Raw genomic sequence first — 21,739 nt, 5'->3', positions numbered from 1 at the left:
AAACCTTGTGAAGCATTGGCTTCAAGCTCTCAAAGAAACACTAGCAGCAAAAAAAAAAAAAAAAGAAAAGTTGTGTTGTATCAATTATATTTTATATTTTCTATAAATAAATATGAATTTATATATTGTACATATTTTAGTAATTTAATCAAGGTTATAGAAACAATATCAAATAGTAATATATTTATTAAAGTGTTAAAGTTGTTAAAGTTGGGATACATGGAGATACTGTGATAGGTAAACTTAAAATTAAAAAATATATATACAGAAATAATAATAAAGTAACGTTGCAGTTAAAATAATGAAACTAGCCGGTCAGAGAAATATATCTGCTAAAAACACACACACAAGTTTAAAAATGTTTATTTAAAAAAAAAAATGCACATACATAAAGTAACCTAGAATTTTTGAAGTAGAGAACTAGAGTCTATTTTTATTACAGTATAATAACAATACAGAAATGTGCCTGTTCTTGCTTACATGGTTCTGTCATAGCATTAAATGAGAAATGGCTCATGTTCACACACGTACACATACATTTCACATTAACTGTGTTTGACTAAAATGTAAAAGTAAAACACTTTAGGGAACCCAAATGCTTTTTTCACACTTTTATGAAAAGGGTTTAGTTCCCTTGGCTTCTCATTTTAGACTAGATATAATTGACCACAGACAGCTGTGTGCTGAGGTCAAAGGTCATATGACCGCAGGGAGTGACATTTAAAAAAAAAAATGGGTGTGATTTTAAAGTTTGGGCATCCTGGCAGCATTCAGACGCATACCAACGCAGGAAGATCCAGAAGCGTAGCGCATCTCTCTCAGCATGCCGCTCCATGTCTTTTTGTCATCTTCATACCTGTGAAAGAAAACAGGTCAATACATAAATTGACATCCAGTTCTATGCTAGATCTATTCCAGGGCACTTTCTTGGAACTTGACTAATTAACTGAAATCTTTTTTCCTTTCAGAACCAGCTGGACACAGAATCGTAGATGACTTACTGCCACACATCAGTGATCTCGGAGGGTCCAATGTTTTTGTCCTCCAGCTCTACAATAGCAAAGCCCCCAATGGCAAAAAGTTTTCCTCCGGTGCTCACAAGATTCACAGAGCTACGCTCCTGAGGGAACTCTGTGAATGTGTCCCACCTGAGAGCAAATCATAATGTAATACAATATATATATATATTTCATTTTTGCATGCAGAAGCAGTGAAGAGATGACAGAAAAGATGGATAAGCGCAGGAAGAGGACATCTAGAATGGTACATCTCCCTACAGATACAATATTATATTTATATAAGGCGTTCAAGATATTTTTTTTGTTATTGATAGCCAAAATTAAAACTTTAAACAAATTTCATTAATTGAAATAAAGCTGAAATAAAATTAAATATTAGGTGAAAAACTTGATTATTAGATATGTTTCCTTGGCAATGGCATCTAACTGAAATAAAATAAGTTACTAAAACTAAAAGTGAAATAAAAATAAATAAAACCTAGAGCGAAAATTGCTAAAATTGAAATAAAAATAAATGGAAACTAAATGGAAATATTTAAAATAATAATGAAAAAATAAAATCCAAAACTATACAAATAAAAGCCAGTTCAAAACATTTAAAGAATACTTTAATAATATATAAATAATACTTAAATAAATCATACTTGTTTGTTCCAAAATCGTAGGTTTCAGATAAAGCTGTGAGTCCATCTTCATTCACTCCTCCAGTTACGATGATCTTTCCCTTATGAACTACGGCACCAAACATCGCTCTGGCCGTCTTCATAACAGCCAGTTCTCGCCATTCTGACTGCTTGTGGTTGTACGCAAACAATTTATTGAGAGCTTTGCTGTGAGACAGAAAAGAGAGATTTATTTACTTTAATCAAATAATTTACAGTGCACCAAATGTTGTCGACTATGTTGTTGAATATGAAATAAAAACTGACTTAAAGTACATTCTTGGTGTTATTGTGAAAAATCCATTGGTTCATGTTATTTTAAATAAAAATGTTGCTTTGTAATCTTTCTTTAAAATGTAGAAAATGTGCTTCACCTCAATCTGACTTCCTGACTTAAAAGGGGCTGTTTTTCATATTTAACTACATATACAATGTATAATTGTATATAATATTATGTATATATCAATATAAACTTAAGCCACTCGTTTCAAACATGCAGAGCTGTAGGTGCTACACAGACAGGAACAGTGTACAGTTGGCAAGTTTTCTTTACTTTTTACTAGTTCTTCTGGTGTTTACTAATAGCTGCCAATAAATGCTTAGGACTGAAGAGGGGGTTTCATCAAGTTGTTTTATCTGAAAAGATGAATACATCATGGGTTCCTCATCATAAGAGCCCTTTAAGTGTCACATTGTACAGAAGATTTTTGAGGAATTTGATGGATCACAGACAGCTGCAAACTACACCATATGTTCCTGAGCACCTCTGATCTCAGTTGCACACACACACTCTTACTTGTCATCTGTCTTTCCTCCGATGCAGTACACCAGGTTGTTATGTGACACAACTGAATGGCCGTGAATACGCAGAGGAAGTTTCTTGGTCTCATGCCATTTCATCTTTCTGCAATGACATGAAATACTATTGAAGCCACAGATCAAGTGTGAAGAGCAGAATCAGCAGGTGGACAGACAAAGCTTTTGAATTCATACTCAGTGTCATAACACATGACGGAGTCGAGGGACTCGTTGGTCTGCAGGTCTTTGCCAGCGATGGCGAACAGCAGGTTTTCACATTCGCCCATACTGAACAGGCATCGAGGGCTGGGCATAGGAGGCATTGCCCTCCAATCAGCAGCAATACTGTCCAGCTGGATAGGATAGAATCATTTTAAAATGACAAATAAGTTCCCATAATACCTTACAATATGGTTTAAGAGTAGATATCATTAACTAATAATGAATAAATGTATTAATATAGATTCATTTTCATTTATAAACATACAATATTGTAGACTAATATTGTTTTAATATATTGGCGCAAAATGTTACTACATTATCACCCAACTCTTTTACATAAAGTTAGATATATATGCATACACTGAAAAAAAAAATGTTTTAAGGTAAGTGGTTGGAAACAATTTTTTTTTATCTACATTTAAATTTACAATTACATTTTTTTTTAAATTAGTCAACTAAATGTGTTTATTTAAAGGTAGCTAAAATAAATTGCTTGCAACCACTTACCTTAAAAAAGTTTTAGTGAATTCAATGAATCATTTTTTTTCAGTGTACAAACAGTATTCTAGGACAATATATAAGCTACTACATAGCAAAACTGCTAGATTGCTTATGTTATCGAACTACATTATAACTCATCTCTAATCTGCTAAATTCATACGATATTATTAATAGTAACATCTTGATTTTTCTGTAAAGCTGCTTTGAAACCATGTATTGTAAAAAGCACTATACATGAAATTGAAATTGACTTGATATGTAAGGAATAATTGACGACGGGCCGTTGGATTATTAGAAAAATCCACCTCGGGTGTGCATTATTTTTCTAATAATCCAACGGCCCGTCGTAATGCAGTTCATACAGTTAATAACTAAATTATGAGAGAGAGAGAGAGATTACCTCTGTGCATCTCTCAATAGTGTTCGGCAGCCTCTAGATATAGTGAAACTTAGTTCCTTTCCTTCACGAACAGCGCCGTTGTTGTTACCTCGCTTGTGTGAAGTCGTGTAGTTTTTAAGTTGTTTACTGATAAAATCGTCAGAGTAGCGCTAACAACATTAGCGCGATGTATGTTAGTGTGTGTGCAAACTGTAACTGTTATGTGTGTGCGGTCTGTGAGGGAGAGAGAGCGGGAGAGATAGAGTATGTGCTTTCCGTACATAATAAAGCGTAATTTTGTGACAAAAACATGGACATGATCTGTCATTTTTATCCTTTTGTTTACTATATTTATTTGTTTGGCCAGTGTCGTTGTGGGTTTTGGTTATTTTGCTGTTGTAAGACCTTTGAAATACCAGAAATCATTTGGCGAAGTGATATGGTCATGTAATGCGGTCAAGAGCTGCCTGGAACTATTTTCGCAGTGCGTTTCCCTGAAAATAATTGCACACCTTAGAACGTTCGGCAGCCAATCAGATTCAAGCATTCAACGGCCCCGTAGTATAAATATAGTTAATTCATATTTGTTTCATGTTCATGTTAATTTGTACAACTTGAAATAATTAAAATGCATTAGGTAGAATATAAAAGTTGTCTAAATCCTGAAAAAGTACTGATCATTGTTAGTTCATGTTATCCAGTGTTAACAAATTACAATGTAAAGTGTTACCATAAAAGTCTCAATTCAGAGACCTTAAATATAGGATTTAAGAAAAAAATAACCTGAAAAGTATGTAGTTTAAGTTTGCAAATTAAAGTTAAATCAGTTCAAAGTCCCATGAAAAGACCATAAGGATGGATTTCCATGCTGATCCTGGTCTAGCTAGTGGACCAGCATGATCCTCTTGGTGAAGACCATGGAGATCCCTTCTGGTAAAGCTAGTTTAAGCAACCTAGTGTGGTTACCATCACACCAGCACCTAGTTTTAAAGTTATTTTTTGTACCTGATAGAAGTAGCACTGCAGAGGAGACTCTTTGCTCTCTTCATCGACAAACAGGCCACCGACGATGAAGAGCTGGTTCTTCTTGGTGCAGAGACTCACGTGGTTCTTTGGCACTTGCTCTGCCACGGCAGCCAGAAAACACTCATTCTCAGCCACGTCGTAGGCCACAGCGGCCGTATCATTGATCATGAGGATCAGGTCTCGTCCGTACATCCCCAGTCTACGATTATCGTTCAAGTAACCTGGCAGCAGCTCCTCTTCCGCCTCTGCTCCGGCCTCTCCGTTCACCTCTCCTTCCTTCTTCTCTTTGGGTTTCTTCTCGGGGAGTTTTCCTCCGAAGGCGTCTTTGATGACTTGCAGCTTCTTCAAGAGTTCTGGATCTGCCTTGATGATGTCATCGGTCTCGACTTTCTCCCGGAAGTACTTCTCGGGAAGAAGTCGGAAGCGGATGCACTCGAACGCTTCGCCCAGACTCTTGGCGCGCTTGGCCTTGTCGTTGCGCACCCACTTCATCACCGACTCAAACACAACCTCCTCCTTCTCCACGTTAAGCGTGTCTCCACCAATCAGAGCCAAGAGCTCGTGAGGCGCCAGCTGAAGGAACTCCTCCTCAGCCGCCACGGTTTCAAATCGGTCAGCGATGAAATCGCGTGCTGCTATGGCGAGCCTGGGAACGCCGAGGACCAGGCCGAGCCTGAAGACGGCGAGACAATTAAACAGCGACAGCTTCTTCTGGAGATAGTTCACACATACTGTAAACACTGAGGGAATCTGGAATCGGTTCGCCACTGCAAAGATCTCCTGAACGTTGTCATCCGTCAAATCAATCTCAGCTGAATACAGATACTGGATAATCATATCCATGATATTAGGATCAACGTCATTCAGAACCACTTCCTTGCCGCTTTCCTTCTCCTTGCCGTCTTCAGAGAAGAAGAGCTCTCTGAAATAAGGACTACAGGCGGCCATGATCAAGCGGTGGCAGGGAAAGCAGCGGTCACCGATTTTCAAAGTGCAGTCCACAAACTTGTTCTCGTTCAGAAGTTCCTTCAGTCCATCCTGAAGCAAGGTGCTCTGGAACAGCCGCAGCTCCTCCTTTATGGCTTTAGGATCCATGCTGTTGCGTTTCAAGATGGGAATTGGCAGACAAGAGAATAAAAAAGGGGAGAAGGTGGCTGCAGGTCTGCTCGCCACACCGGCCGGGCTGGAAAAGGACAGAGTGCTGAAAAGATTCCCAGAGTGAAGGGGCTGTTATTTAATCCTGCCCTTCTAAATATAACCCTCCAGCTCTTGTCCACCCCCACTGCCTCTGTCATCCCTCAATCCTAGTTGTGAAGAAAGGGATCCCAGTGTGATGGCCAGCCTAGACAGCAGCTGTCACGACGGGACGAGACACATAAAGATCTGAGGAGACTTATGCGTTGGAAAGTTTTACCAATCCCAGTCTATTCTTCTATACTTTGTCTGCAAGTTTTAATGCAAGTGTCTTTGAGTTCAGTTTTCCACGTCAATGAAGGTTTCACTAGCAGTGTTTGGAGACAGCTGCGACTACAACAGGTGATGAGCCATTTTCAGCTGCCTCAAGCACTCGGTGCCTCGAGTCAAACTTTATTATTCATGCGTCAAATCCTGGGAGGAGACAAAACTCTTAGTGTAGCTGGTTATACTTGTGCATTCTTAGAAAATAGTGCAAAATCTATACCTTTAGGGATACAGCAGCTTCAAAGTCACCCAAAGAGTACAAGTCACCCTTGAAGGGACATCTTTGTACCTATTTTACCAATGAAAGGTTCATAGTACCTTAAGGGTTCATTTTACAGCTCTAAGGTATTAATTGGTGCAAAGTTGACCTTTTAAGTCTACTACTTTGCTAACGTTAAATCATTACTGACTGCACGGTAGTGCCACAACATATTTTCATGTCTGATCAGGGCTGTAACCACCATTGAGGGGGGCTAATCCCCCAATAATTAGAAATCGCTAAACCCTTTTCTCAAATATGGCCAATTTGAGAGAGAGAGATGGACATTGCATTTACGCACGTCTGTCCGTCTCTCTTTATGAGTGGGTTTACTTCAGAAACAGTAAAGGGAAAGGGGTAGGCGTATAGGGGTAGGTGAAGGGGTTTAAAACAGAATTGGGATTGGGCCAAATATTATTACCTCCTGGTTGCAGTATTTGGGGAAATTATAAATACATTTCAGACTAGTAATTTGAGCTTCACTGGTGCTATTCAAAACAGTATATTGACCATCACAAATACATGGGATTTCATGTTTTTCCAACTCTAGCAAATGGTTCTAGAATGATCTCAGGGCTCAGAGGAGAACGCCAGTAACACTAGAGACACTAATACTAAAATTAAAACAGGCAGAAAGGTGTTGGGGGAAGGAGACGTCTAATTTAAGTCAAAGCATAAGGGACAGATGTGTGAGACTGTTAAAGAGGAAGCATGAGGAGATATTAATGACAAGCTCGAGTGAAAAACATACCAGTTTAATTGATAGAGGTTAGCTATGGTTTATTCAGCATTTAGTTTTTTATTTTGGATGCTGTTTTCTCAGAGGTTTGTGGTTGATTATATTGGAGCCCTACTACTATATTTAAACAAATCAAGGTAATTCGTGCAGTAATTAAAAAAATGAATGATTTTTGCCTCCCATAATGGTGTAAAACTTGACCTTTTACCTTAGTAAATAATTGGTAACATTAACAAAAATGGCACGATGCATGTCATGCACTTCCTGGACTTCCATTGAGATGAATGGGAATGCTAACGGTTTGCTTTCCCAGACATCACAATATCAAAATACTGCACCTTAATTTGTCTCCAAGAGATGGCAGTGTGCAACCTCAAAGTCACCACAGAACATCTGCCATGTTACCTTATTGTAACCAGCACAAATCCATCTTGAGCTGAACATATGATGATTTAGTGAACATGAAATTACAGATCATCTGGATTTGTTAACCGTGCAACAGCCAGGCCATTTATCCAAGTACAAAATATTTTATTACAAAAAGTACAAGATACAAAACGACAAGCTTTATTACACTGATACTGACAACACTAGGTCTCAAAATCAAGATTACATTTCATTTATTACATTAATGCCAATTCAAGAATGTTGAATGACAGTGTAAATATTACAGTATTGCTTATTCACAGTTCTGCAGGTTGTGATATGAAAAGTACTGTGCATTATCAACTAGCTACTCTCAATGAAATCTCCTGTCCTACCAATTTGTCATATACTTTTGAGTATTTCAGTGCAGGTCCATCGTATTGGAGTGTGAGGAATTAGCTACAGACAAAGGGAAAGGTATCCGTAATGGATATCAGCCTCCTAAATGCAAAGAAAAGAGTGAAGAATGTGACTATATGGAAGGAGCTGGTGTCCATTTTCATTTGCAGTAATATTTACTAAAGAAAAGTTCAATTCAAGTATGTATTTTACCTGCTCTCACAACAACACATGTCTTTTTGCACTCTTCTTCTGTGTCAAAGCGGTTACGGTTCCCCTCACAGCCTCCGTACCAGAACTGAGCGCAGGCGTTGGCCTGCCAGTCGTAGTACCAGCGGATGATATAGGCCCGACAACGGCCCTGATCCAGGAGCAGCTCACAACGGGGGTCAAGAGATACAACTTCTGAACATAGATTAAAAAAAATATCTCATATATCATATATGGACAGATATCTTGTCTGGTGAAAAACAATCTACAGATATTTCACCAGGTTACTTGCTTTTGTTATTAATGTGAATCTTCAACTATAGATTTTTTTTGTTGTTCATCAGACATTTCAATAAAAGAAGACTGCAGATAATATAGGCAATTTGATGACAAGATGATGCATGCATGTGACTTTGCACTTTCAAATAATTAAAAAAGATGCAAGTAAATGTCATAAAATGACTAAAATGCTTTATTTGTAGCCCATTGTAGTAATTTTCTAGTTATTTTCCCCCAAAAAATGGAATGAGTATCTATGAAATCAAGGATTTGAAGAATGCAGAATGTTTTTATGTACACTACCATTCAAAAGTTTGAGTTATATTTAAGTAGTGAGTAATATTAACATGTACTTACTGTATGGTTAGGGTTAGGATTAGCGTTTGGCGTGGGGTTACTTGCATGCAATTATGCATAATTAATTGTTATTACAATAGTAAGTACATGTAATGTGTGTAACAAGGACACCTTGTTACTTTTTTTTTTTTTTTTTTAAGAATTATCTCATGCTTTTTAAGGCTGCATTGATCAAAGAGACAGTAAACACAGTAATACTGTGAAAAATTCTTACAACTTAAAATAACTGTTTTCTATGGTGACCGGGAGGGGACATGTTTGGTTCACCTAGTTTTACTGTGGCCACGAGATATTAATTTGTGGGAACGTCACATTAACTCTTGGGAACGGCCATTTCTCGTGGTCATAAATTTAATGCACAAACAAACCTGTGTGACCATAGCAACCTGGGATTATCAGAGATTTATAAAACAATTGTATTCATCCCACAGTTTTATGTAAAACTGATTGTGTCTTTTTATTGAATATTTGGATATTATTATTATAATTATTATTATATTAATTGGTTAGGGCTATATTTGTATATTTATTGTTATATATGCTTATTTCCCCTTTCAATTCGTGTATCGCTTTACCTAATTAACCTTCTGTATGCTAGTGTTATTAATATGCTACAATATATTTTGCAAATACTGTAAATGCCTGACAATTATGCCAATAAAGATTTGAATTTATGCTTGTATTTACACACGTGTGTGACGATTAATGAGCATGTTGTGTTTTCATTTACAAATGAAACTATGCGAATGATTAATTCCACAAACATAGTAGCCTATATAATTAGTTTATTAATTAGCCGAAATAAAATGAAATATATGTTAAATTCAACCTTTATAAATTCCAGTCATATAGCATAATCAAAGCTTTATTGGCATGTCGAGCATTTACAGTAGGCTATTGCTTACAAAACTATTCAGAACGTTAAAAATGAAGAGGGAAAAAATCAATGAATATAAAAATACAGTGACCAATAAAATAGTCTAATAATAATAATAATATACAAAATATTACGGAAAAAGACGGTTTAGATCAGTTAATGGATTTACAAGACTGTGGGATGGACAAAAACGATTTCTTGTAGGCCTGTTTTTCTTTTATGTACTTTATGTAACATTTATTCATGATAAACTTCATTCGAATGCTGACTACATCGTGTGTAATACCGACCGGTAGCCTAGGCCTATGGTTTATATAATAATTTAATAATGTTTTAATTTCTATAATAATTAATATAATAATTTTTTAATTCAAAATAAAATATTAGTAAATTATCTCTGATAATATCAGGTTGCTATGGTCACGCAGGTTTGTTTACGCATTAAACTCGTGGAAACGAGAAAAATGTCGTTCCCTCAAAATAGGATCTCGAGGCCACGACATATGAATGTAGTTACCTTGACAAAATGATCTCAAAGCCACGTCATTTTATCACCTTCCCATGAGTTAATATGACGTTCCCACGAGTTAGTATGTTGTGGCCAAGACAAAACTAAGCAAACGGAAAATGTCCCCTCCCGGTCACTGTAGTTTTCTATTGTAATATGCATATTTTAAAATGCTATTAATTTATTCCTGTGATCAAAGCTGAATTTTCAGCATCATTACTCCAGTCTTCAGTGTCACATGATCCTTCAGAAATCATTCTAATATGCTGATTTGCTGCTCAAGAAACATTTCTGATTATTATCAATGTTGAAAACAGTTGTGCTGCTTTTGCAGAAACCATGATACTTTTTTCCAAGTAAAAAATGGAAATATTTTGCAACAATATTTAAGTCTTTACTGTCACTTTTGATTAATTTAATGCATCTTTGCTGAATATAAATATTCACTTCTTTCAAAATAAATAAATACAAATCTTATAGATGCATAACTTTTGATCAGTAGTGTATTAGAGAGTGTGTTATGTTTTTACCTTTAGGTAATGGTGGTCGTGGTGCTGGTATATACCGCACTGAGGTTGACGTGTTCACAGTTGTTGATGTTGATGATGATGATGTTGTCCCTGATGAAGGTTTGCTTTGTGTGGATGTCCTAGTGACTGTTGGAGTATCTCCTCTACCGCTGCTCTGCTCTGAAGTGTTTGCGTCTGGTGTCTCAGGTACACGCTCAACCTCCTGAGAGAACATTAGAAACGTGAAAAACAATCAAAATCAAAGTTGAACACAAATAAAAAATTCCATTCATTATCTATATTACTAAACCAAGGCCACCAAGAACTTGTCTGGTCACTGTTGAGCCCATCAGTGCACTAACCTCATTAATGTCTGGACCAGCTGTTGGAGCAAACGTGCCTCCTCTCCCGTTCTCATGAGTGACAGTGTTCAGCCCAGAGTGTGTTCCCGTGTTCTCTCTGTGGACTTCATTTACATTGGTGCCATAACTGTACCTGCTGTTACCATTGATGCGGTTGCCATTAATACCATATCCGTTTTCAAACCCATTAATGCGACTGAAGATAAGTGCGCCATTTTCATCCTCACAGAGCTGATTGACCAGTTTGGACTCCAGAGCTGTATAAGTGTGAATTAAAAGAGAGAAAAGCAATATTAGATATTTAATTCTACCCAACTTCAAATATCTGATCAATATCATGATTTAATGTTTTTTAAAGAAGTCATATATACTCATCAAGGCTGCATTTACTTGATTAAAAATACAGAAAAAAACAGTAATATTGTGAAATATAATTACAATTTAAAATTATGGTTTTCTACTTTAATATACTTCAAATTGTAATTTACTGCTGTGCTCAAAGCTGAATTTTCAGCATCATTACTCCAGTTTTCAGTGTCACATGATCCTTCAGAAATCATTCTAATATGCCGATTTATTATCAATGTTGGAAACAGTTGCTTAATATTTTTTTGGAACCTGTGATGCTTTTTTGAGGATTCTTTGATGAATTAAAATTTTTATTTAAAATAGAAATCTTTTGTAACAATCAAAAGTTTGGGGTCAGTAATTTCTTTCTTTTCTTTTTTTTTTTATTAATAAAGATATTAATGATAAAAAGTGATAGTAAAGACTTATATTGTTGAAAAAAAAAATATATATATATATATATATATATACATATGTAATACATACACTGAACTTTTTAACTTTTTCTTTCAATTTTTAAAGTGTGCATTTTTTTTTTTTTTTTTTTTTTTACAAATGATGAGGAACATATATAGCAGTTTTTAAATGTATTTGTTAAAAGTTGATTAATAATGAGTTGTAATGTAACAGTAATAAATCAAAACTAAATTTAACTAAAAACTTAAATTATTCAGGCATTATAAGGCATAACTGCTGCACCTTGATCTCTTTTAATCTGAATTGTAATTATTTAGATGTTCTTTAGAACTTTAGATGTTGAAGTGTAGTTATGATTATACAAAATGTAAATATTTAGCATATTTAATATATTAAAGTTTATGTAAAATGTCTTGCCTTTTTAGCAGTGCAATCAATTAATGAGTCAAGATAAACAGCGTTTTTAAAAAACATGCCCCTGCTGGTTAAAATGCCATAAACACACCATTTTGTGGGAAAAAGCATTATGCATACCTCCATATGTACAGTATTCAATTATGCATCTTGCCATCACCAGAGAAGTACATTCATATAGTAGAAGTAAGTGAATTGGCATTCAACCTCAAGTTTGCTGAATCTATTACCTGGCAAGGTGTTGAAGTCGTCTATGTAGAACATGTGCTCACTGTCAGGGTCCGACGCAATGAGATTGAGCTCCTGGAGAAACTCTTCCTGTGTCGGATCACTAATGTTAACAATTCCCAGAGCGTACATCTCAATGTTTGCTGCATGCGCCTCCCTGACAGCAATTTCCAGCTTCACTGGCTCCCGTTTATCTGTTTGTCCGTCTGTGATGACGATGGCAACCTTCCTCACCCCAGTCCTTGCGCTGTAAAACGCCTCCTGAGTTGCTTTGCGGATGGCAGAGCCGGTGTAGGTGCCCTCGCCGATGTAGTGAACCCTGCGTATTGCTTGTTTGACGTCTTGTTTGATCATGTAGCGAGCGAGGTTGAACTCAAGCTGGACCTCTAGGCTGTACAAAACGAGACCGACTCGGGTGGCATTACGCCCTATGGTGAGTCTGTCGACTAATGCGGCCACAAAGTCCTTGATGATCTCAAAGTTATCAGGCCCGACGCTTTCAGAGCTGTCGATCACAAACACCAGCTCCATGGGACGCTCTTTACACTTGACTCCACAGCCTGAAAGACAGGACAGGACATTTAATGAACTTTACATACTACCATTCAAAAGTTTGGGTTAGATTTATTTTTGTTTTTAATGAAATTAATGCTTTTATTCAGGAAGGATGCATTAAATTGATCAAAAGTGACTGCAAAAATGTATAATGTTACAAAAGGTTTCTACTTTAAATAAATGCTTTTTTTGAACATTCTATTCATTAAAGAATCCTGAAAAATGTATCACAGTTTCAAAACATATGAAGCAGCACAACTGTTTTAAACATTGATAATAATCAGAAATGCTTCTTGAGCAGCAAATCAGCATATTAGAATGATTTCTGAAGGATCATGTGACACTGAAGACTGGAGTAATGATGCTGAAAATTCAGCTTTGATTACAGGAATAAATTACATTTTAGAATGTTATCACAATTGAAAACTGTTATTTTAAACTGCAAAAATGTTTAACAATATTACTCTTTTTACTGTATTTTTGATCAAATAAATGCAGCCTTGGTGAGCATAAGAGACTTCACTTGAAAAACAAAAAAACATTTGAAAAAGTCTTACCAACTCCAACATTTTGAACAGTATATAAAGCATATTATGTTCAAATGTAATGTGGGATACACATACCACAAATCTCCCGGATCATTCTGATTATCTCATCCCTCTAAAAACAAACAAACATCACATCTGAGTAGCTGAAATACATGTGAACTGCATATATGAATAAAATGCATATCATTGTTTGAATGTTGTAATATGATGTGAAAGATGTAAAAGACACACCGTTAGTCCAGATTCACCTTTGATTCCAGCTCTACCCTGAAACAAGTGAGTTGGGGAGTTATAATACATCTCAAAATAAAAAATAAAAAACGGAAATTACAGGATAATTGGCTTATGTGGCACACATAAAAATGTTTGCTTTTATATAATGGGGAAAAGCTCTTATGATTTCTGTTGTTCGCAAAAGTTTCATTTTTACTATAACTGTTTGAAACACCTGATTTTTTATGCATTTTATTGCAATTTCACTGCATGCTATTGCACCAAAATGTTATTTATTTCATTGCACCACACCACATTTTAGCAAATTACCTCGCTGCCTACTATTTAGGCTGCATCCTATATGAAATAGAAACTCATATACATTATGATTGATTTGAAATGCTTCACTCAGGCAGCAACTCTGTTAACGTTGAGGTTAGTTTACTAACTGTTTGTCCAGGAACACCAGGATCTCCCATATCACCTTTAACCCCCTTCATCCCCCTCTCACCCTGACCTCCACGATCCCCCTGAAAAACACAAATGGTCTTCATATTAATAAACTGTATGAATATTCAATCACAACACAGATTATATAACAAAACCTGAGACCTTTGACCCCGGCATTCCTTCTCCAGAAGGTCCTCTTGGCCCGCTCACACCCTGTGACCCCTGATCACCCTGCAATAGTGTATAAGATTGTGCTGTTAGGTTTGAAAACACATATATGCATGGTCAACTCTTTATGATTTGTGTATGCCAGTGTCTCACCTTTGGACCCTGTAGGCCTTGTCCTGGTGGCCCAGTCGGTCCAGGAGGTCCTGGTCTTCCCATGTTGCCCTGTTTTGTTCACAGACAGATTATTAACACAAATCAAAGGGGAAAAAAACACTTTCAGATTCATTGGTGCTGGGATGGAAGTAGCTCTGGAACATCTGGAATGACGTTTATGTTACTGGATTACATTATCTGGATTTGTTGGACATATGTAAAAGATTTGGAACAGGTGTGTGTGTGTGTGTGTGTGTGTGTGTATAATATACGACCACAGATACAGTACGATGATAAATGTGGCGTTAAGATGATGTGGTAATTGATGAAACCTTTGAGGAATGGCATGTATTCTGTGGGAAGTTCATTCAGAGAGACAGAATGCACAGAATGTCTTACAGGGATCACAGATAATAGAAAAAAATTCTTTACAGATAAAAAATGGTTTTATCCAAAAGGTATTTGGATACATAGGCCACACTTAGATACGTGTCATTTATCAAAAAAATGGCAAAACACATTTCAAACAAAACATTTCAAATTAATAATTGTGGGAACAATTAGCCACATTTGTTTGCAGATACCACATCAATTTTTTTTGTACTACAAAAATATATAATTTATGCTCGAACGTTCAAATGTTTGGTGTTAGATATTTTAGTTCTAGAAAGAAGTCTCTTCTTCTCATCAAGGCTCCAATTATTTAATAAAAATACAGTAAAAACAGGAAAATTGTGAAACATTATTACAATTTAAAAAAAAAAAAAATCTATTGTAATGTATTTTAAAATGTAATTCCTGTCATCAAAGCTGGATTTTCAGCATCATTACTCCAGTCTTCAGTGTCACATGATTCTTCAGAAATCATTCTAATATGCTGATTTGCTGCTCAAGAAACATTATCAATGTTGAAAATAATGGTACATTTTTTCTCAGGATTGTCTGATGAATAGAAAGTTCAAAATAACAAAATAAATAAATAAACGTTTGATAAAATTATACATGTCTTGGTTTTGATTAATTTAATGTGTCTTTGCTAAATAGAAGTTCTAATTTCTTCAAAAAAGAACCTTAGAATGGTAGTGTAAACATTATTTTAACATAATATTCATATTCTAAAAAACGTTTTGGGCCAACCGTGAAGACTTTTAAATATTTTCTTTAACACACGCAAACAAATGTTTCCTTTTGTATTATCGTGAGGAGCTCTCATGGATCTGTTCATAATTTGTCATAAATCAAGGCTAAGAAGCACTGAATGAGATTGACAAGGGCTTAAATTCAATATCATTAACGTGTGTCTGTGTTTGTTGACATACAGGTGGTCCTTGTAGCCCTTCCCCTGGAGGTCCAGGTGGGCCCGGTAAACCTCTGAAGCCAATATCACCCTGAGACACAGTCATGATGAAACAGCTGTGTTTACACCTCATTTGATGAGAATATTTTTAAACAGGTGAGATCTGCCTTAGGATGACGCCCTACCTTTGGTCCAGGTATTCCTATGCCCACAAGACCAGGTTCTCCTGGAAGACCAGGAAGACCTGGAGGCCCCTGCAAACAAATAACACACACAGCAACAACAAAATATGACTTCATGGTGAATTACGAGAACTTCATTACAGATTGATGTAAAGATCATGAATGGTTTTTAATAAGAGCTCTTTTTTTTTTTACTCACTAAGGGACCAGGATAGCCGTCCCCTTTTGGTCCACTTAGACCAGGAGAACCTGGGTCACCACGATCACCCTGAGAAACAAAGCATGAGCAATCCATTGATGTTTGATCAAGACTGACAACAGATTAATAACATGGGTTTATTTTACAGTATTAACAATAATTAAGAATTAAATGTACCTTTGGTCCAGGAAGTCCATATCCCGTCTCTCCCATTGGACCAAATGGACCTGGCGGGCCTACGTCACCCTACAATGAAACATTACAATGCTTTTTTACAGACATACTGTGCATTTAAAGGGTTTTTTCCACATATATTGTGGGGTCCAAAAGTCAAGTCAAGTCACAATTATTTATATAGCGCTTTTTACAATGCAGATTGTGTCAAAGCAGCTTTACAGTATTAAACAGGGAAATAGTGTATTGGGAAAAAAAGTCAGAAAGTGACTTGTGAAAACTAACTTTTTTTTTGTTTTATATTACAAACACTAAAAACGTTTATTTCCAGATTGCAAATAGAAAAGCTTTTACTTTTGGTCCTGTTATAGCACGTCCCGGTTGTCCAGGTAATCCCAATCTCCCAGGGGTGCCAGGCTCTCCCTACAAATACATTAATAAAGAACGGAAGGAAATTTTATATTAGATGTTATATAATGTCTATGTAGCAAAAGACAAAATATTCCAGATTCACAGCTGAGAACTAGGCACTCACCTTTGACCCTGAGGGTCCGGCTATTCCCGGTGGCCCTGCTAACCCACGGATTCCCCGCTGACCCTGATCACCCTAAACAACATTACATTAACAAAACACTACATCAATAAGCATCAAGCTGGTGTTCACAGTTAAAGACCCCATTGAAACAGGAAGTTAGAAGACTGACATGTATGGAAATCTCGCACTCAAAATCTTTCATTTGATAGGTTTTTAAGATGATTTTAGAAAGTTAAACGTGAGAAAAGATGAGCGAAATTTGAAAGAGATACTTTTTCACCCTGGATGCCCACTCCTGCTGCTCCTTCAGAGCCCCTCAACCCAGGGGCTCCTGGTTCTCCCTAAAATACACACAGTGATGAATATGTGTGGGCTTTTCTAAGGTGCTGATGCTAAGTCTCGGCTGAAATGATTCAAGAGATTGATGTGTCACAGGTACCTTCTGTCCTGGAGCTCCATCCTCTCCTGGTAAACCTGGTAATCCTGATAACCCCGTAGCACCAGGTTCCCCCTTCACAGAATAATTCATATAATAATTATTCAAATTATGGAAAAAGTGGTGCTAATTTTATATGGTTTCTAGCTGGTCAAAGCTTGACATGTATAATAATTGTCTAGTACAAGGTGGTCCAAGTTGATCGAGATGGATGATCAGCTGGGTTAACTGTTCATGTGTCCAATTTTCAACCTAGTAGAGCATCTTGCTCAAGCTGTTAGAGTTGGTAGACCAGCAAAAAGCCCCTGTTCCAAAAACAAAGTTAACAACCTTACGCTGCTATGACCTGCGCCTTCAGTAGGATGTTTAACTATTTTAACCAGCAAAACCACTTTGATCAAGAGGCTTCATCAGAAAGATTTTAATGACTTTATACATGTAACAGATATTTTAGCATTATTAATATACTATTATAGTTTTATTTATATGTGGAATTAGGCTTTATTTATGTATTTATTTTTTGTACTTTCTGTTTTCATTTTTAAATTGAGTTTATTATTATTATTATTATTTTAATATTGGCATTTAGGTTTAATTTCAGTTTGTTTTTTTTTTTTTTAGTTCAGTTTTAGTTTTTATTTATTTCCAGTTAGTAATTTTACTGATTCATCTTAAACTTCAGCAAGTTTTAGCAACTTTTAGAAAGCAAGCTTTATTTTATTTCAGTTTTATTTTAATTAACACAATTTTTTTAGTCTTACTTAAAAGATAACGTCAACATAAAACGCCGTTTGCAAACCAATTAACTTGCATACCTATTATTTCTTACATATTTCAATGAATAGGTGAAGAAAAAATGTAGGATGGGACTTGATTGGATCTTAAATATTTAATTTTGATAAAAGACAAACTTGTTTCTCGAAAGAACGTGCACTGATGAATCATGCACAAGAGCAAGACTGTGAATTAAGAAAAACAACAGAGTGAATTCTGATTTCATGTTGGCTTTACATTAAGAGTAAAGTGAGGATGACTTACTTTTGCCCCCGGTTCTCCTGCTCCTCTCTCTCCTGGTGCACCGATCTCACCTGGGAAACCTTGATCACCCTTCAAGAGCACATTCGTAAACATACAGATGATTTCATAAGTTATCAGATAACGTTTATCCAACGTTTATTTACTGTTTGAAGTTGAGACAGTGTTTATAGCATGATGGGAATCTCTTGCCTTTGGTCCAGGGTAGCCCTCACCCAGTGGGCCTCTGCTTCCCGGGGGTCCACGTGGTCCTTCCACACCCTAAAACAAGCATATCTTACAATGCATGGATGTACAGTACATTTTTACATCATTCTCAGATCATAATCTTGTCATCACCTTCTCTCCTTGGATCCCTGCTCCAGGAAGCCCCACTGCTCCTTGAAGACCAGGAGGACCAATATCACCCTTAAGACAATAAACACAAATATATTATTCCAATTACACACAATAAGAGTCAAGCATAAGCAAATCTGTCAGCTCATGTACAATCTAGTTATTAAAAGGATATGGAATGTGTAACAGATACAGCATTGATATTCATATACGCCATGGCCACAGGCTGAGTACTAATTGCACTGCATGCTGTGACATGTTCCTTCACAAAGCCACAGAGAATGGTATAATAATGCAAATTATGTAACACCTGAAACTTTTCAGAGCTAAGAACATTTCTAATTAATTTGTAAACGTTTTTAAAGAAAACGCAACATCTAGTATAGAGCAGCTTTAGGGTATAATCAACCCACTCATGATATACAGTATGAGCTCAAAAAAGAAAGTGATTAGTTCACTCAAAAATCAAATTTCATTTAAGCGTTCTGAATGTTTTACCTTGTCTCCTCTAATGCCAGGACCTACTGGTCCTCTGGGTCCTCTTGGCCCCTCCAGACCCCTCTCACCCTGTAAAAGACAAAAGTTTAAACCATCAAATTTATACCATGCATTGCCATCCCATTTTCATATATTTTTGTTGTTGTTGTTTATCCTGGTGAATGTCACAAAAATGTGCAGGTCACAATTCACCCTAAGATCAAAAGAAAAAGCAATATTTGTGGAGAGAAAATGAAGCCTATTTTAGAACCATAAAGACATTTTGCATAATGTATAACAGCTTCTGAAGAAAAACTCTGCCATGATGCTAAACTGAAAAAAAAAAAAAAAGTTTTTTTTTTTTTTTTTTGTACGAGAATAAAACATTTGTAAATAGTACATTTTAAAAGAAAACGCTATTTTAGTCTTTCTACTTCAAAATTTCATGTTTTATTCACTGTTACTTTCTGTTTCTTTGTAATTACTTGTGAAACTTACAAGCAATTTGAGTTAAAATTGGTTCGAAGAAACGCCTTCAACATCTATTTTTCCCATTGTTCGTGATCTGGATATTTGCCATTAGTTAAAATGATCGCCTTAACAAAAACACGATTTAAAATCTCATTCTGCAATGGGTCAACAAACCTCTGAAGCTCAACTGGTAAAACACAGCGCTAGCAACGCCAAAGTCATGGGTTTGATTCCCAGGCCACACATTTACTGAAAGCACTTTAAGTTGCTTTGCATAAAAGCATCTGCCAAATGCATAAATATATCTGACACTCCCTGCATTTTTCAGATACAGAGTCAAACAACAGCAAGATCGATTATGTCCTTTATTGAATGAAAACAGATGAAAGAATGCTGGATCGCTCCGAAAATTAATTAAGGTCAGAGGTCACAAAGTTTAGACATTTCAAAGGTTCTCTGATATAAACCATGCACACAAGACACAACTTGAATAAAAACACATTAAACCTCTTCATAACCTTGATATGACTCACGTACACTGCATTCTGAAAATAATGAACTGTGTGCAATGACGTGTTTACCTTTGGTCCTGGTAAACCCTCTCCTGCAGGGCCCTTCTCTCCTGGCAAACCCTGTGGCCCCTGTGGCCCCTTCAGAGAAAACATGATTATAGAAATTAATACAATGACTTCATTGTGTTCAATAACAATTGCAATCTCTATTGAGCATGATCACTTGCATATCTTTACCGGTAGGCCCGGCTCGCCAAGCCCAGGAGGCCCGGGAGGACCCATTCTGCCCTGAAACCCCACATCACCCTACAGATTGAGAAAACATGCATGTTATGATCACAGATATGAGTGCACTGGGTTCCTGATATCAGAGTTTCCATTTAAAGCCAACCTTTGGTCCAGGAAGCCCAAAGCCAGTCTCGCCCTGTATTCCTGGTGGTCCGGGAAAACCTCTCTCGCCCTAAAGATGCAGAACCATTCAGAATAATAATAACAGATACAATATTGAAGTCCAATCTGTGAACTCAATGCTCTCTACCTTATTGAAAAGACCACATTAGACAAGTATTAATGGTCCAGAACCATATATAGCTGGTAAAGAAAAAAAGGAAAGAAAAGAAAAAAGGCAGAAACAAATTTAAGCTTCTTTAAGACTTTCTTTTCGACCTGCACAAATAAAATTAATACCAAATGTCTATAATGAACAAACCAATAAGTCTCAAAATGAATGCATCTCAGCTTCTTTTACTTAATTAAACCGACTAGGGTAAATATTCAGCTGCAAAACATGGTAACTGCAACTGTCTAAAACACTCAAAACATTGTCCTTACATGTACTTATGTATTTGGTTTATGCATTAATAAAACAATACATAGGAATTAGAAGATGACTGATATTAGATTTTGCTGATTTGAAAATCAGAGAAAGGCAATAAAAAGATTATTGAGCCACTAAAATCTAAATGTTGAATATGTTAAATAATGTTCTCAGGGGCCAAATGTGCAGAATGTGCTTTGTGATTTTCCACTGCACTATATACTTCACCATTGTTTTAACAAATGCAAACACTTGCTAGAGAGACGGGTTTGACTGTTGCGTTCATGTTTCACATCTTTTGCAGCATCTTTGCACATGAACACGCCATTCTAAATATGCAGTGCTCAAGTTAAAAGAAGTTCAACTATTAAAACTCGTGTCTCGTGACCTTTCTCATTATGTTTTTGGAGCAACATGAGGATGAAGAGTGGATCACATTTACATCTAAATGATGATTAATCTACATGGAACGAATCCCAAAACTCAAACTGCTGCAATAAACTGCTTACATCATCTGGATTCAGTCAGATTCACTGAATATAAATTTAGTCTGCTTGTCATCAAGCCTGTGTTAATATGGGCACTAAAATAAACTAAAGACTTTAACTTTAAGGGAATGCTTTGAATACCAGCATCTGTTAAATGAAAAAAATCATAATAACCGTGATGTTATAAAAATCATTTCATGACTATTATGTACATGTCTGCATGCATTCTTTCATTGGGCAGATGAAACTGGGGGTCTTTGAAGACACACGGCTCATGTCAGACATATTTAAGCAAAGAGCGCAATTACTGTGTTCAGACACATTAGGCAGAACACCTTCACCTGTCAAAGACA

At 36.3% G+C, this 21,739-nt stretch overlaps 2 protein-coding genes across 5 annotated transcripts in view; both read right to left on the bottom strand.

Annotated features, from left to right (window-relative positions):
* Window positions 1–347: 347 nt before the first annotated feature.
* klhl41b (kelch-like family member 41b) lies at window positions 348–5,808 on the bottom strand. The gene is made up of 6 exons (XM_058779104.1): window positions 4,587–5,808; window positions 2,675–2,832; window positions 2,478–2,585; window positions 1,664–1,849; window positions 1,002–1,148; window positions 348–856 (listed from the first exon to the last, which is right to left on the bottom strand). Exons 1-6 carry the CDS (start codon window positions 5,700–5,702, stop codon window positions 745–747), a joined length of 1,827 nt encoding a protein of 608 aa, XP_058635087.1. The 5' UTR covers window positions 5,703–5,808; the 3' UTR covers window positions 348–744.
* Window positions 5,809–7,586: 1,778 nt separating this feature from the next.
* Window positions 7,587–21,739, bottom strand: part of col28a2b (collagen, type XXVIII, alpha 2b) — a 31,383-nt gene continuing 17,230 nt past the window's right edge. For all 4 annotated transcript variants that reach the window (XM_058780298.1, XM_058780297.1, XM_058780299.1 and 1 more), the window contains 25 exons: window positions 20,473–20,541; window positions 20,319–20,387; window positions 20,151–20,219; window positions 19,120–19,188; window positions 18,625–18,693; window positions 18,478–18,546; window positions 18,289–18,357; window positions 17,254–17,325; window positions 17,087–17,155; window positions 16,815–16,886; window positions 16,634–16,702; window positions 16,283–16,351; window positions 16,106–16,174; window positions 15,910–15,978; window positions 15,747–15,815; window positions 14,428–14,496; window positions 14,269–14,337; window positions 14,106–14,186; window positions 13,675–13,710; window positions 13,519–13,555; window positions 12,343–12,900; window positions 10,934–11,190; window positions 10,593–10,794; window positions 8,045–8,236; window positions 7,587–7,933 (listed from right to left, as the gene is read on the bottom strand). In XM_058780298.1, coding sequence (XP_058636281.1) covers window positions 7,926–7,933; window positions 8,045–8,236; window positions 10,593–10,794; window positions 10,934–11,190; window positions 12,343–12,900; window positions 13,519–13,555; window positions 13,675–13,710; window positions 14,106–14,186; window positions 14,269–14,337; window positions 14,428–14,496; window positions 15,747–15,815; window positions 15,910–15,978; window positions 16,106–16,174; window positions 16,283–16,351; window positions 16,634–16,702; window positions 16,815–16,886; window positions 17,087–17,155; window positions 17,254–17,325; window positions 18,289–18,357; window positions 18,478–18,546; window positions 18,625–18,693; window positions 19,120–19,188; window positions 20,151–20,219; window positions 20,319–20,387; window positions 20,473–20,541 — 2,550 coding nt within the window. In that variant the 3' untranslated portion in view covers window positions 7,587–7,925. The remainder of the gene's footprint in view (window positions 7,934–8,044; window positions 8,237–10,592; window positions 10,795–10,933; window positions 11,191–12,342; window positions 12,901–13,518; window positions 13,556–13,674; window positions 13,711–14,105; window positions 14,187–14,268; window positions 14,338–14,427; window positions 14,497–15,746; window positions 15,816–15,909; window positions 15,979–16,105; window positions 16,175–16,282; window positions 16,352–16,633; window positions 16,703–16,814; window positions 16,887–17,086; window positions 17,156–17,253; window positions 17,326–18,288; window positions 18,358–18,477; window positions 18,547–18,624; window positions 18,694–19,119; window positions 19,189–20,150; window positions 20,220–20,318; window positions 20,388–20,472; window positions 20,542–21,739) is intronic.

Source organism: Onychostoma macrolepis, chromosome 06 (assembly GCF_012432095.1).
Source record: "Onychostoma macrolepis isolate SWU-2019 chromosome 06, ASM1243209v1, whole genome shotgun sequence".
NCBI lineage: Eukaryota > Metazoa > Chordata > Actinopteri > Cypriniformes > Cyprinidae > Onychostoma > Onychostoma macrolepis.
Note: the sequence above shows the minus strand (reverse complement) of the source record. Positions and strands in the feature narration are given on the sequence as shown.

Bases quoted from the DNA above. Each gene is read 5' to 3' on its own strand.
- klhl41b (XM_058779104.1), bottom strand. From the start codon at position 5,702: ATGGATCCTAAAGCCATAAAGGAGGAGCTGCGGCTGTTCCAGAGCACC. The intron at 2,586-2,674 runs GTATGAATTCAA...ATGTCATTGCAG, and splicing joins GTCATGTGTTATGACACTGA to AAAGATGAAATGGCATGAGA. The intron at 1,149-1,663 runs GTATGATTTATT...ATTTGCTCTCAG, and splicing joins TACGATTTTGGAACAAACAA to GTGGGACACATTCACAGAGT.